The 15,010-nt window shown below is 46.5% G+C and overlaps 2 protein-coding genes across 2 annotated transcripts in view; both read right to left on the reverse strand.

Moving 5' to 3' along the window:
• Positions 1-2,949: 2,949 nt before the first annotated feature.
• FAM50A (family with sequence similarity 50 member A) lies at positions 2,950-9,753 on the reverse strand. Its single transcript, XM_072124936.1, has 13 exons — positions 9,526-9,753; positions 9,019-9,103; positions 7,708-7,807; positions 7,326-7,498; positions 7,027-7,103; positions 6,501-6,567; positions 6,366-6,427; positions 5,500-5,576; positions 4,654-4,708; positions 4,428-4,476; positions 4,129-4,199; positions 3,419-3,529; positions 2,950-3,133 (listed from the first exon to the last, which is right to left on the reverse strand). Exons 1-13 carry the CDS (start codon positions 9,634-9,636, stop codon positions 3,125-3,127), a joined length of 1,047 nt encoding a protein of 348 aa, XP_071981037.1. The 5' UTR covers positions 9,637-9,753; the 3' UTR covers positions 2,950-3,124.
• Positions 9,754-11,902: 2,149 nt separating this feature from the next.
• Positions 11,903-15,010, reverse strand: part of GDI1 (GDP dissociation inhibitor 1) — a 31,932-nt gene continuing 28,824 nt past the window's right edge. Inside the window, exon 11 of the mRNA XM_072124937.1 lies at positions 11,903-14,550. Coding sequence (XP_071981038.1) covers positions 14,398-14,550 — 153 coding nt within the window. The 3' untranslated portion in view covers positions 11,903-14,397. The remainder of the gene's footprint in view (positions 14,551-15,010) is intronic.

Here is a 15,010-nt window from a genome sequence, read left to right on the forward strand (position 1 = left end):
GATCTATAATGAGCAGATTGGGGGGAAAGTAGTGACTGATTGCGGAGGACTCCTGGTCACAAGAATATGGGGGTCCCCTTAGTATATCAGGTGTAACAGTGTGTGTATCTACCCCAATAGTTACATTATGCATACCTTGACTTGGGCGTTATTCTCTGTTATCAGCCACCCTAGATCGCCGGTCAGTGGGCCGCAGCCCTTCCCTGTAATGAGATGAGATGTCTTTAGCAGTGATAAGCCGGCAGAGATACACAAATACATCTCCGAATGTTATTATTAGCATATTTTTCTGTGTTTAATCAGAGCAGAAGGAAATGGGTGCGAGCGAGGCTGGAACTGCCCGGGAGTAGAGACAGGCATCTGGAGAAGTGGAAAAATAGAGACATATTGAGCCAAAACAATCGCTTTATTACTCATCAGAAATCCCAGGATAATCCCAGCATGAATCTATCATACACAGTGAGCAGCGCTCCCAACACAGCCCCAGCCAGGAGCGCGCCCGCCACCTGCTGGCCACACTCAGCGCTGCAACCAGTTATTCACACACCTCGCTCTCCGCGGACGATTATTGTTGCGTTCTGCATTTTTATTCACATTTTTTTTCCCAGCGCTGACCGAAAACTGATGGAAATCGCAAGAAATATATCCCCAATATTCTGTAAGCTTTATTGTAAAATAAACAGGGTTTGCAAAAAAATTATATTAAATTATAATCCCCTACTTAAGGACACCCGATTTACAGATGACCCCTAGTTAAAGACAGACCCCTCTGCACACTGTAACATCTGGTGAAGGTCTCTGGATGCTTTACTATACTGTAATGAGGCTTTATTGATAATCCCTGGTCCAATTACGGGAAAAAAAATTAAAACTCCAATTGTCACTGGGGCAAAAAATTTGGTCTGGAACTACAATTATAAAATATACAGTTTCGACTTACATCCAAATTCTACTTAAGAACAAACCTATGTAGCCGATCTTGTATGTAACCCAGGGACTGCCTGTAGTTTTTTCAGCAAAACCACTCAACTCACGGATAAAACAAGATATGTTTCTGCATCAGTGCAGCTACAGCAGTCTTGAGGTAGGTTTGCTTCTTAATGCATGAACAAATAATAGATTTTCTTTAACACAACCGCCCTTTTTCATTTTTGTATCCCAATTTTTTGTCCCCCATCTTTAAAGGGGTTATCAGAGATCAATGAATAACTTAGGTCCGAGCTTTTTAAAAATAATAAACGTGTACTCACCTCCTCCGGTGCTGCTGATGTCCTGCGCCGTGGTCAGTCCTATGCTTGCCTGTTTGTTTACAGGGGCGCACAGGCAGCTTCCGGCCGGCCACTCCCATCCGTCCCCATCTCACAGCAATGTAGGACGCTGGGATATGGTGTCGGTTGGGAGTGGACAGCCGGCCGGAAGCTGCCTGTGCGCCAATGTAAACAAACAGGGGCACGGATGAGACGGACCACGGCGTGGGACATCAGCAGCACCGAAGGAGGGGAGTAGACTTTTAGTATTTTTAAAAAGCCGGCACTAAGTTATTTATTAATCTTTGATAACCCCTTTAAAAATCCAAAACTTTATTTTTCCGTGTACAGGGTTTATTTGTTCTTCCTAGTGACGGTATTTATCATTCCATGCTGTGTACTGGAAAGCTGGAAATAAATACTAGATGTGGGGAAATTGACGACAAAACACATTTGCTTCATTGGGGGTCATTTACTTACTCGGTTCTGCCGCATACCAGTTCTCAGACGAGGATTTGGGTCTTCCGACAATTTACTAAGGTCGTGCGCCCGATTTCCACCAGGTGTCGCTGCTGTGCCGAGGTCTGCCGAAGTTCACCATCCTATTCCTGGTGCATGTAAGTGTGTGTCAAGCGACACTTTTTATTTTTTTTAAATAACGTTATTTTTTCGTATCCGTCGGGTTTTCTGACGGCCACGCCCCCCGATTTCCGTCGCATGCAAGCCGGCGCCAATGTGACACAATCCGATTGCGTGCGCCAAAAACCCGGGGCAATTTGGCGCAAAACGGTAAAATCGGAGGACCCGATGGAAAAACGCGATTAGGACCCTTAGTAAATGTGCCCCATCCTCTCCGTTTTTACAACTTGCACTGTGCGCTCCAAATGACACTTTAAATTGTATTCTTTGGTTTGGTGTGATCACAGCGATACCAAATTGATAGAGGTTTTATTATGTTTTAATAGATTACAAAAAATGAAATCAAATTTAAAAAAAAACATTAATTTTGCCCAGTTCTGACGCCAATAACTTTTTCATCCTTTGGGGCACGGAGCTGTGTAATGTGTCATTTTTTGCGCAACGAGGTAACATTTTCATTGTTATCATTTTGTGGAGTGTACAACCGTTTAATCACTTAATGTTCTAAATTTTATGTGATGCAAAATGGCCAAAAAATGGCGATTCTGACATTTGGACACTATTTTCCATTATGGGTTTCATTACCCGGAATAACCGTTTTTATATTTTGATAGATTGGGTATTTTTGGATGCAGCAATACCCCACATGTTAATGATTTTACTTTTTACATTTATCAGGCGGGTGATTTGAACTTAGTTTTTTGTAAATTTTCTTTACTGTATTTTTAGACCCCCCAAGTGTACCTGAACCCCAGGGGGCCTGATCACTCCCACCATATACTGCAACACTGCTGTATTGTAGTATATGGGAATTACTGTTACTCACAGACTATTACATATGCTGCCTAAAGACAGGCCTGGGGTCTTGGCAACCGATCGTCGCTCCCAGAGGGCAGCACCCATGCGTCCCCCAACATTTGGATTCCCTCATGAGCCCTATTAATACTCCCCCTCCCGCAATAGGACATTCAGAGATGTTAATAAGGGGTTAATAAGATGACTATACAGTAAATGGTTTCTGGGCAGACACTGAAGCAGCCGATAAATTAAACAGGACACAGGATGGAGAACACAGTAGAGGATTTATTCTGTGCCCTGTCCACACATAGAAAACATCACGGTAATTACAACAATATGTACATGATCCCATAAGAACACAAAGTAACACTTCTGTCCAATCAGGAAGCTTGTTACATGCAGAGTAGCGATGGAACAATACAGGTCATCCTTGTGGGCAATCACCGGATCTGGAGGGAATAAGTAGAGAAGAATGTGAGCATCTGACAATGGAATGTTCAGTGTAAAGTGTCCAAGTTTTTCTTTTTTTCTCTGCTTGCAATCAGTGAATAGAAACCGGTCCTGTATTTCTTCTTGTGCCTAGCCATGAGCTTGTTTCAAGCAGACATGATAAGGACATTTTCTGTCTCTGTATCCAAGTAACGCAGGTTTCCATTCACTGGCAGCAATCCAGAACGCTCGGGAGCAGCATACAGCAATGCTGAGGTTATGGTGGGAGGATGGGGTGTACTTACCGTGTACTTATCCCACTTCTTCTCTGGATCGTAGGGCTCCCATCTACTTGCTGGAAAGATGTGCTTGTTCTTCTCGTACCAGCTACGGAGGACGACCTTCCCTGCGTGAGACTGAAAGGAGAGAACAATGGAGGAGGTGTCCCCTGACCCTGAACATAATAATGCTCCTAGGCGCTTCCTATCTTGTAAGGTCATGGCATATACTACATCTGCCCCAATAAGTAGGGGGTATAACATGCCATCACTTTACATGGTGTAATCCAGAGGTCCCCAACCTTTTTTGCACCAGGCTTTAAGCTAGACCAGTTTCCCATGGCCCGGTGGGGGCGGGGATTTGGTCATATGGGGTGGGGTTATGGAGGGGTGGAGCTTAGTGCATACTTATCATATAATTATGACATTTATAATGAGAATGTGATTCAACTTACCATAGGTTCAGAATGAGTGGGAGCACCAGGCTTATTTCCCTGAATCAGTGGGAGCACTGGGCTTGTTTTCCTGCACCCACCCACCCCCCGCCCCACCCCGTCCTGCATAATGTTCTCTGCCGGGAGCTGCGAGCTGTCACGGCTATGGCAGAAAACATTATAAATCCACACAGAGTGAGCTCTGACCAGGCACAGGGCCACGGAGCTAGCTGATAAACTCCAACGGCCCGGTCCTGGTCCGCGGACCGGCGGTTGGGGACCTCTGGTGTAATAACCGCTCACCTCATCCTTCTCCACGGTGGCATCACTCAGCAGGCGGACGTCTTCATGCACATCAAAGTTAAACAGAGGTCCTGCGGAAGAATAGAAGCCAGTTATATGCGGGCGAGACAGGGGCTAACATGGTGGGCACATGAGACAAGTAGTAACAAAGGGCTGAGAAGTTAAAGGAGAGAAGTGACATGACACAGCAGCACGGACCCTCCTGGGGTATGGACAAAGCGCAGCCCCACAACATCCAACCATCTACAAGACCAGACAGAAACGAAAGTATAAGAAGAAAGACCATATTCAGTACTCACCACTTTTACCTCTCGCCTTCGTCACAATAAAATCATAAAAACTGTGATGCTGGGTGGATAGAGGAAGAAAGCGGAAAACGTAAGACAGGACTAGAAGCAAGGGGGGCACTGCAGCATCCCTCCCAAACCATTACACATCTGGAGTGAAAGGGTTAATGAAATCAATATTTCTGATATAATGGGATATATAAACCAATATACCCAGCGGAAGAGGCAATATACTCACATGTGGGATGATGAGATCTTCCTTGATGTACATGAGCTGCTCCACACCCGCCGACCTGGAGGAGGACCACGTGTTACATAGGAATGGGGTATCAGGTCCCCCTCTGGCTTAAGTGACCATTATGGGACACAATCACAGACTACATCAGGTGTTGAGCTGTACGACGCCCATGCAGATACCGGATCATGCAACATAACATGCAGCGTTGTAAGGACGCCCATACTATCCTGGGGGCATCAGATGGGGGCATGTGGGGCACCGTAACGGCATAAAACCGCTAGGTGTGTGCCGACCTCTGCTGGTCAACAGTAGCCTCAAGTCTACGGCTCCTTAAAGGGGTTGCCCACTTCACCGCATGTTCTATTAATGAAGAAAAAAAGTGAAACCTTCTGTCTCTTACCTAAGCAGCCAGACATTCCTGTCCATAAAATGGCTACAGATGGAGGGTTGTGTGATCTGTCCATGTACAATTGCCCTGCCACTACCTTGATCTTATATTCATGAATACTATTATAAGGTCCTGGCAGGGCGATTGCTCATGGACAGTTAGATATCAGATTAGACCCCCGACTGCGACCATTTTATGGACAGAAATCTCTGGCTGATGAGGTAAATGACAGGAGGATTTGCTTGACATATCAAGAAAGCGGAGGAGAACTATTAATAGATGTATATTAGTAAATTACCTAATATCCTGGCCAACTCCTTTAACTGATGTGAAACTCCAACTCCCAGCATCTCAGAGACTTCTGGAGCTCCACACGAGGAAGGCAGAATCTCTGCTCGCTCCTATATAGACAGTTTCTAGGTCACGAGACAAGTAACCTGTGACGTATGACCCCTCACCTGAGCTCGCTGAAGTCCTTCCGCAGGATCTCCAGGGCTTTCTGGAGGAACTGCTGCATGGTGTTCCCTTTCTTCATCTACAATGATACAAACAGTTAATACAGTAGAACTTTCTGTAGCAAATTTCTTCTCAAACTTTAGTATAAGCGTTTGCATTTCAGCCCAATCATTATTTTTCAACACCTCTGCTTGCTGTCAGTCACTGGAAAATGTCTGTTATTTCCAGATACTGAAAACCTGAACTTCTCACCTGTGAATGTTACTGTTGTTTCCAGTCCAATCTGAGACATTTGGGGAAAATTCAGCAAAAGTGTCCGAGAGCAAAACCGTTCTAGTTGCTCATAACAACCAATCAGAGCTCAGCTTTCATTTTAACACAGCAGTATATAAAATAGAAGCTGAGCCCTGATTGGTTGCCTTGATCAACTAGACAGTTTTGATAAATGAGACTGACATCAACTGTAACAAACCCTCTGCTGGGAGGTTACTTGGATTTCAAATATGGCAAAGAATCTCATCCACCAACAACCAGTAGAAATTTTCCAAAAAAAATATTAACTTACAAAAAATATAAAGTTCGCCATATAACATATCGATATTAGCCCCAACTATTTCAACAGAACCGGCCTCCGTTTGTGTATTGGGTTGTCCAGAATCACAACCAGCACATTTTGTGGTCATGGGATGGTCAGGGACGGTCATGTTGGATTTTAAGATGCCCAATCCTTTGTTCTCATAATAGGTAATCAGAGATTACTGATAACTAGTTATTCCTCTATACCCAATGAAACAACATGCACACTTGGCTGGACAGAGAATCTGTGTGCATGGCCAGGATACTGTTATAGGGGATGGTGGTCTCTTACCTTCACCGTTCTGCGATGTCCTGATCCATCCCAGTAGCTGAATGTGATCTCTATCTCCTCACCTGCGGAGAGAAGGGGTCAGTGGCTGCATGTATAGCCATCACGTCATCCATCACCCTCCATGTGCACACTTACTCTTGATCTTTTCTTGCTTGCGCTCCCACTCCTGTCTGAGCTCCTCTCGCAGCCGGTTCTCTTCTTCCTGATAATGAGAGTAGAGAACCATGAAGCTGATGCATCCTGCATGTTGTCATGTAACAGAACTTATGGTGTATATCTCTATATTGGAAACTTCAAGGGGAATCCTGGAATCTGCTGAGTCAAGAGACTGCAGTGTGTGGATGAGATCCCTGCTGATCTGTAAATCACATGCACACTTTCTGGGTGAAGTATATTGAATAGAGCTTGTCCCCAGTGATGAGACATTTAAATCAATGTCCATTAAATAGGGAATACCTGCCTTAAAGGGCAACTACCCCCAGGATGCAAGACTGTATGCAAATGAGTTTGAGGGGCTCCAGACTCCATTTACACCTAGGGAGCCTGGAGCCCCTCATGCTCATTTACATTCAGTCCTTCATCCTGGTGGGAGATGCCCTTTAAATAAAAACAAGAAAAAAACCCCTTTTAAGTCATCACAAGAGATGGAGCAGCACTCTACCTCGCGATCCCTGTCCGGCAGGAAGCTGGTGTCTACATCGGGGTTCTTTCCCAGCTTCTTCTTCTTCTTGGGAAGCACTGGAAGAAAAAATGAAGCAAAAAATCATCATATGGAGTGGAAAAAGATTTTAAAGAAAATACTTTATTCCCTGTAATTCCACATCATAGTAAGTGCCAGATGATCACTTTATTCTATACCTGACATATTTACAATAACAAGTGTTGGATTATCAGATTTCCGGGTACCTGGGATATAGGGGCTATGCTGTACTTATATCATGCTCATATATTTGCACTTACCCTCCTTTTCAAGCTCATCCTCATCCATATCACCTTCATCATCATCTTCATCCTCTTCCTCCTCATCATCATCATCCTCGTCTTCCTCATCGTCATCAACATTGAAGGACAAGCTGGCGATCTTCCTCTTCTGCTCTTTCTTCCGCTCTCGTTCCCTCTGTTTTTCCAGCTTCCTGTGAGGAAGGAACCACAAATGATCAGAACATCCAGAAGAGCAGTGATGATGGCAGGGACTATAATCGGAGATGAGAGATGTCGGATTATCCATAAAACATCCTCCTGGTTTTGACCATTAATATGTCATAGTAAATATCAGCTCTGTGCTGGACTGTCAGATGCCAGATTAAGGGAATAAATAGCCACCACCATGCGCTCTCCTTACAGCTGGAGATCCTTGAATTGCTCCTTCTTGGCCAGCTGCTTCTCCCTCTCCTTCACCAGCGCCTCCTGTTTAGCTTTCATGTCATTAAGCGTCACCAAACCTGCAAGACACAAACACAACATCTGTGATCCGAGCTTCACTCCGAGTGGAACAATTAGAAAACACTGAACCATTCTGTAATCCGGTATCTATGGGAGAGTCGCTGGATGATGAGATATTCTGTTAACAACTAATGTATACATCTCATCTGTGGGGGTAGAGAGTCCAATATAAGTGTGTGGTCTCTGAACCTGGGGATCTCCAGCTGCAGGGGCATTCTGGGAGTTTTAGTTTGCAGCAGCTGAGCTGTCACAGTCTGAGAGCATTGGATTAAAGGAAACCTACCACTTGTAGTGGCAGGTATAAGAAGGAAATACCGAGCACCAGCTCAGGGTGAGCTGGTGCCGGAGCTTATTTTTGTTAGCGTTTTAAACCGCAGTATCGCGGTTTAAAACACTTTTTAAACTGTATGGCCGAAGCTGCTTCGGCGCACGGAGGTACGCGCTCGGCGCACCATGCGCGCGACCGTGCACGCGGCTACATAGGAAGTGAAGGAGAGCTGCGGCCACGGTCGCGCGCATGGTGCGCCGAGCGTGTACCTCCCTGCGCCGAAGCAGCTTCGGCCATACAGTTTAAAAAGTGGGAACTCAGGGTGAGCTGGTGCTTGGTAGTTCCCTCTTATACCTGCCACTTCAAGTGGTAGGTTTCCTTTAAAGGAATTGTTTTATACATAATGCAGATGACCCCCAGAACGAACGGGTAGGAAATCAGACTTACGTGGGAGATTCTGGATCACATCACAGTGTGGTATGGATCGTAACATTGTATAAGTTCTTCATGTCTGCCGTCTAACCAAGTATCATCAGCTTCTCCATGATGCCCTGAAGTACTGCCAGTCCTGCTCTATACTCACCCATGGGTGCTGGACTGGCTGTGGTCTATCCAGTAACATCAGCTCCTCCATGATGTCCTGGTGTACTGACAGTCCTGCTCTATAATCACCCATGGGTGTTGGAGAGGCCGTGGTCTATCCCAGTAACATCAGCTCCTCCATGATGTCCTGGTGTACTGACCGTCCTGCTCTATAATCACCCATGGGTGCTGGAGAGGCCACAGTCTATCCCAGTAACATCAGCTCCTCCATGATGTCCTGGTGTACTAACAGTCCTGCTCTATAATCACCCATGGGTGCTGGAGAGGCCACAGTCTATCCCAGTAACATCAGCTCTTCCATGATGTCCTGGGGTACTGCCATTGCTGCTCTATACTCACCCACGGTGCTGGACTTGAGCTCGGCCTCCACCGCGTCATAATGTGCAGAGAATTTCTTGTTAATATTTGCTTTAACCACATTCTCCTGTAAGAGAAAAGATTAATAAAGGAAATGATTGTATTATTTATAGAGAGGTTTCCTAATATCAGAACTATAACCCTGTGCAGGGGACATGTGTACTGGTAATATTCGTCTATAATGGAGGAGTCGCTCGGACTACATGACGGATGACATTCTGGGGGGGTCGGGGGTCCTGCACAGGGTACAGGCCTGGAGCTTTGGGCAACATCCTGTGTTTACTGCAGAGACACTGTACAGAAACCTCAGCTGTGAACAGGCTACGGCTACAGTCACATCCGCAGCGCTCTATTTCAGCGTTAGTCACAGTCAGGTGTGAACAGCGCCTTAGTCTGGAATAGGTTTCGTCACCTGAATGCTTCCAGTCACTGACAGCAAACTGAGGTGCTGCAGCTGTGTGTGAACTACAACCCCCAGCATGGCCTCACCTCCGCGATCTTCTGCTTCATCTGCTCCAGTTGTTCCCGTTGCTTCTCCCGTTTCTTCATCAGCTGCATGGCTCTCCCGGCCTCGCTGGCCGCCCCCTTGTATTGCGCCATGTTCACACAGTGAGCTCCACCGATACCGCAGACCACGACCACAACGAACCGCTGCTACACTACAGCCCGGAGCTTCTGGAAACAGCTGACGTCATCAGCCAGCGCCGCCCAGCGCGGGAACTAGAGGGAAAGACTCGCTGCCTGGAACTGTCCGCATAACGGGCGCCATTTTGTGGTAGACCAACTGTAGGCTAAAGATGCTTTATCACCATGATGAGACTTGTAGTTCCACAGCAATGGCCAAACCTGTGCTGCCTTGTTTTACACTTAAAGCAAAATCTTTGTGTAGAATTAGTTGGGTTATATCAGAACATGATTAAGCAAACTCCAATCCTGTACCTGAAAACTACATCACTGGACTACAACAATATGTCACACTAACTAATCTCAGTCCCCAAATAATGGCACCTCCATAGAAGCCTCTATAGGGTCTATATTCTGTTTAGTAGAATTGTACACATTTAAGTAGTCTGAACCGCCACCTATATGTGAGTGTGGGACCCCATGTCTCCTCCCAAGGTGGTGAAGGGTCCCCCACCTCCCGCTCTCAAGGAGGGTCAACATCTGCCAAACTTCAGCCGAGCCAAGTGTGCGTGTGTATGAGGGGGTCACATACGCCACCAGCTGTGGAAGGAATACGCTGAACAGCTTTGCTTTGACTTTAATTTTGATGATAAATCCTGCTGGATCTTCACTCTTTAGCAAATGCAGTGGGGCACATTAACTAAGGGTCCGTTGGACGCATTTCCGTCGGGTTTCCCACATTTTTCGGTTTTGCACTGAATTGCCCTGGGTTTTTGGCGCATGTGATTGGATTATAGCGCATCAGCGCCGGCTTTCACGCGACACAAATTGGGGGCGTGGCCATCGGACAACCCGACTGATTCGGACAAACCACGGAATTTAAAAATCAAATTGTGTCGCAAGCCAAGCACTCGCATGCACCGGGAAGAAGAAGGTGAACTCCGGCGGACCTCAGCGGGGAAGCGACACATGCAGGAAATTGGACGCACGATCTTAGTGAATCACGGCAGCTCCGAATCCTCGTCGGACATTCCGGATTAGTGGAAGTAAATGTGCCCCAATGTCAAGCACTACATAGTGGCCATGTGTGGTATTACATTGCAATGTATAAGATGGAACTGAAGCTCCGGTCTGGATAGGAGGTTGGTCATATGGAGAGGTGACAGGTATTCCTGAATATCCCAGTGTGAATCTGTCCGGTACAGACAAACCATTCGCCAGATTTCTGTGATCACAGCAGTCAGATATCTAAACATTGGTTACAAGTCCCCAATGCAAAATCTGTACCTATAATGTATTGGTATATAATATCCTGATAATAGGAAGAGACTAAGACTTAGATTGTGGAGCAAGAGGTTAATGAATTGACGCAAGACCGAAAAGGTTTAGAACTGTCTCCACATTCATAATGGTGAAAGAAAACTCCCTAGACCAGTTTTTTGCTACTCTAAGGCTGAATCCACACTGCCGTGAGCCCGCCGCACCGTAGCACGGCGGGCACATGGCAGCTCACCCCCGCCCTTCACCATAGGAAGTAATGGCGCACGGCGCCGTAATACGGGGAAAGATAGGACATGTCCTATTTTTCCCCGGGCTACGGAGCGGTACAGTGCCGCACGTGTGCTGCACCGTACCGCTCCCGTACAGGGCCGTGAGCCCATAGAAGTGTATGGGGGACGTATATCGGCCGCATATACGTCCCCCATACTGTAGTGTGAATGTAGCCTAAGGCTGCATTCAGACGGCTGTTGGGGGACGTATATAGGGTCGACGTTTATATGTCAGATATACGTCCCCCAGAGGCCGGCAATGGGCACACGGCACCTGGGAGAAAGATGGGTCATGTCTTATCTTTCACCGGAAGACGGCGCCATGCATCACTATGGAGAGGGGCAGGGGGTCAGCAGCGCTCACCCCCTCATCCTCTCCCGTGCCCCTTTGGGTGCACACATTCCTCTGAATTTGAGTATGAGCCAAAAAAGAGCAGGAAAAAAGTGTCAGGATTCCAAAGCTGCGCCCGCAAAAATAAAAAAGATGCAAGCGTGAGAAAAGGACAAATATTGCGGTGCCGACACTCAGACTCCAGGACCCCGGCTACCTCTGCCACCCCTCCTGCAGGACCCTCCCCTCCTGCAGTCTCTGACCTGATGAAGACACCGATATACTGTTGAAACGCGTTGTCAAAAATATCAATAAAACTCTCATTATTTAAAAAAAAAAAAGGAAGCACAGGACACAGACATTTCCACAACATTTTTAATTGATATTGTTTATGTCAAACACAGTAAATTAATAATATCTACTAGTGAGAAGATCTGTATTTTATAGAGGGAGGGGGCAGACAATGCAAAAAAGCCGATAAATAGAGATCAAAGAGGAGAACCAAAGGTTCAAATGAAATAGTACAGACAGCAGAGGGGAGGAAGTCGTATCTGGAAGAAGCCCACCACACCAGAAGGAACCACAGTCTGTGTGGTGGTCACCATAGAACATAAACCTTGTACCTGATGGAGCCCATCACCACCCACAGGGTCTGTCATGTCATGTGACCACCACCACCCACAGGGTCCATCATGTCATATGACCGATAAGACACCGGGTCCGTGATGTCACATGACCACCACCAGACAAAGGGTCAATGATGTCATGTGACCACCACCAGACACAGGGTCCATGATGTCACATGACTACCACCAGACACAGGGTCCGTGATGTCACATGACCACCACCAGACAAAGGGTCAATAATGTCATGTGACCACCACCAGACAAAGGGTCAATGATGTCATGTGACCACCACCAGACACAGGGTCAGTGATGTCACATGACCACCACCACAGGGTCAATGATGTCATGTGATCAGACACAGGGTCCATGATGTCACATGACCACCACCAGACACATGGTCCGCGATGTCACATGACCACCACCAGACACAGGGTCCATGATGTCACATGACCACCACCAGACACAGGGTCCATGATGTCACATGACCACCACCAGAAACATGGTCCATGATGTCACATGACCACCACCAGAAACATGGTCCATGATGTCACATGACCACCACCAGACACATGGTCCGTGATGTCACATGACCACCATCAGACATTGGGTCAATGATGTCATGTGATCAGACACAGGGTTCATAATGTCATGTAACCACCACCAGACACAGGGTCCATTTCATACAGTGACCACCACAGGAGATGAGGTGCACACTCTACACCGACAAGGGACAAGATCCAAAGTCTACAGTGAACACAATATAGGTGACATAGTTTACACTGAAACCCCCTGTGGGACATGATCCATCGTCTGTGATGACCCCCCTTCACCACAACACTCGGGGAGGGCTCTTCTCCAGCTTTTTCTTACCGTGTACCCCATATGTTACTTCCATACATGATTATCAAATATTCCATTATATAATATTCATGATTGAAGACAAGGACCTTTAACTGTTTAGTGTTACGACTGGATGGGGGTGGGGTACTCGGAGCATACGCTGACAGACCCATGTAAGGATGATTCTGGCCCAGGGTCACCAGACAGATGGATCTGACCTCTCCCATGTCCCATGGCTGGAATGGATTTATTCTTTACATTGCCCTTACTAGCGACAGGAAATACACGTGAATAAAAGACGCCATACTTGAGTGCAGCGCTGTATGTAGTGTAGCTCTGTATGTGGTGCTGCGTCATAGAAATGTGAGCGGACCCCAATTATTCTCCCCATGAAGGAGGAGAAATGCTCATAGTAATCCGAAGCGATTGTTATTTGAGCGCACTTCTCATGACTCTCCGTGTAATAAGCATGGCTTGTGACCCGGCCATTAATAAGTTAAATAAATTAGGAAGATAATAAATTTAGTGTAACTTTTTAAGCCACTTGTTAGAGAAACACTGGGGGATGAAGGACAACGTTAAGCAATGACGGAGCAGCGACGGATTGTGACATCTACAACCTGATGGTACGGAGAAGCTCGATATGAAATCCCCCCCCCCAATGTGAACCCTAAGGACCTACCTTATAGCGGCTACAACATGGGCTCCGGAATGTACAATTGCAAACAAGCAGAGACTAAATTTTGCTAAGGGACCTCCCGTTTAAGGGGCTCTAGACACTTACTACTCTACCCAATGTTCTGGAGGAGTCTCTCCTGAAGGCACGCTACAAGATGTCTTAGTCCCTGGCAGTAGGACCGAGATCTGGAGATTCATTTTCCCTGTAGAGTTCCAGCTTTCACCTCTGGAATCATTGAAACTGTTATCCCCGAGTACTGAGCCTTATGATATATGTGTATAATGGACCCCCACTACTGTGGGAAGAATATGTGTGACCTATGGGACCTGCATCTGTCATACATTTTGGCTTGTGACACTACGTGGGAATGTTCGGGTGAAGATGCACTAGCAATGTAAACGTTTCGACAAGGACTGTGGGGCCTGGCTGAGATGCCGGACCGCACCGCACTCTGTAGAGTTGAGCTCCACCAGTGTTAGCCCAAGACTTAAAAAGTTAACCTGGAATCATGAGGATAAAAGGGAATATGGAAGCTTTAGCTATTTGTTCCCACCCTTACATTGCCTCTTCCATTTCCAGCTGTTTTACAAGACATGATTCCCCTGACATGCTTGTCTAAACCTTCCTCCTTTCCACAAAACCCTAGTTATTTATCAGTTGTACCTTACTGCTAACCCCCCCACCCCCGATCCAGCGCACCCATCCCCCCATTCACTGGTCTTCTTCCCCGTAAACGTCGTTCTGCTTGCGCTTCATGTTCTCGAAATCAAAGTCTGTTCCAGTCATTCGCTTGTAGATATCTTTGATGTCGTTGCACGTGGTCTCGAAGTGTGTGGTGGCATCGTAGGAGCGGGAGCAGAAGACCTGTTATAGAGAGAACGTAATACTGATGATATGAGCAACGTAAAATCCCTGAGCGCACCCCCCAGCCACGTGATGCATGTCCCCTGGACCGTGGGTGTATGGGTGCTCCAATGTGATGGGGTTTCAGAGCTACACTGGTGCTGTGTACACTGTATATCAATGCTGAAGGTCCCAATTCACATGTGCAATAGTTAAGATTATTCCTTATAAGATCTGAAGACCCCTTGGTGACATGTGAGGAAATTTGTGGCCTGGATGCAGAGAAAAATTCATTATATTAATATGCAAATTAACATTTTGATGCTTCATCTTCCCCTGTAATTTGCAGCAATGATGAACATGCTACAGATTCTAAAGCCCAAGCCCATTTTTTTATACCAATCCAGTCCACTGGAATCGTGCTGTATACTCTGAAATATGACCCTCCTGATCTCCCCCGTAGACGACCATGTCCAGTCCA

Source organism: Engystomops pustulosus, chromosome 9, assembly GCF_040894005.1.
Source record: "Engystomops pustulosus chromosome 9, aEngPut4.maternal, whole genome shotgun sequence".
NCBI lineage: Eukaryota > Metazoa > Chordata > Amphibia > Anura > Leptodactylidae > Engystomops > Engystomops pustulosus.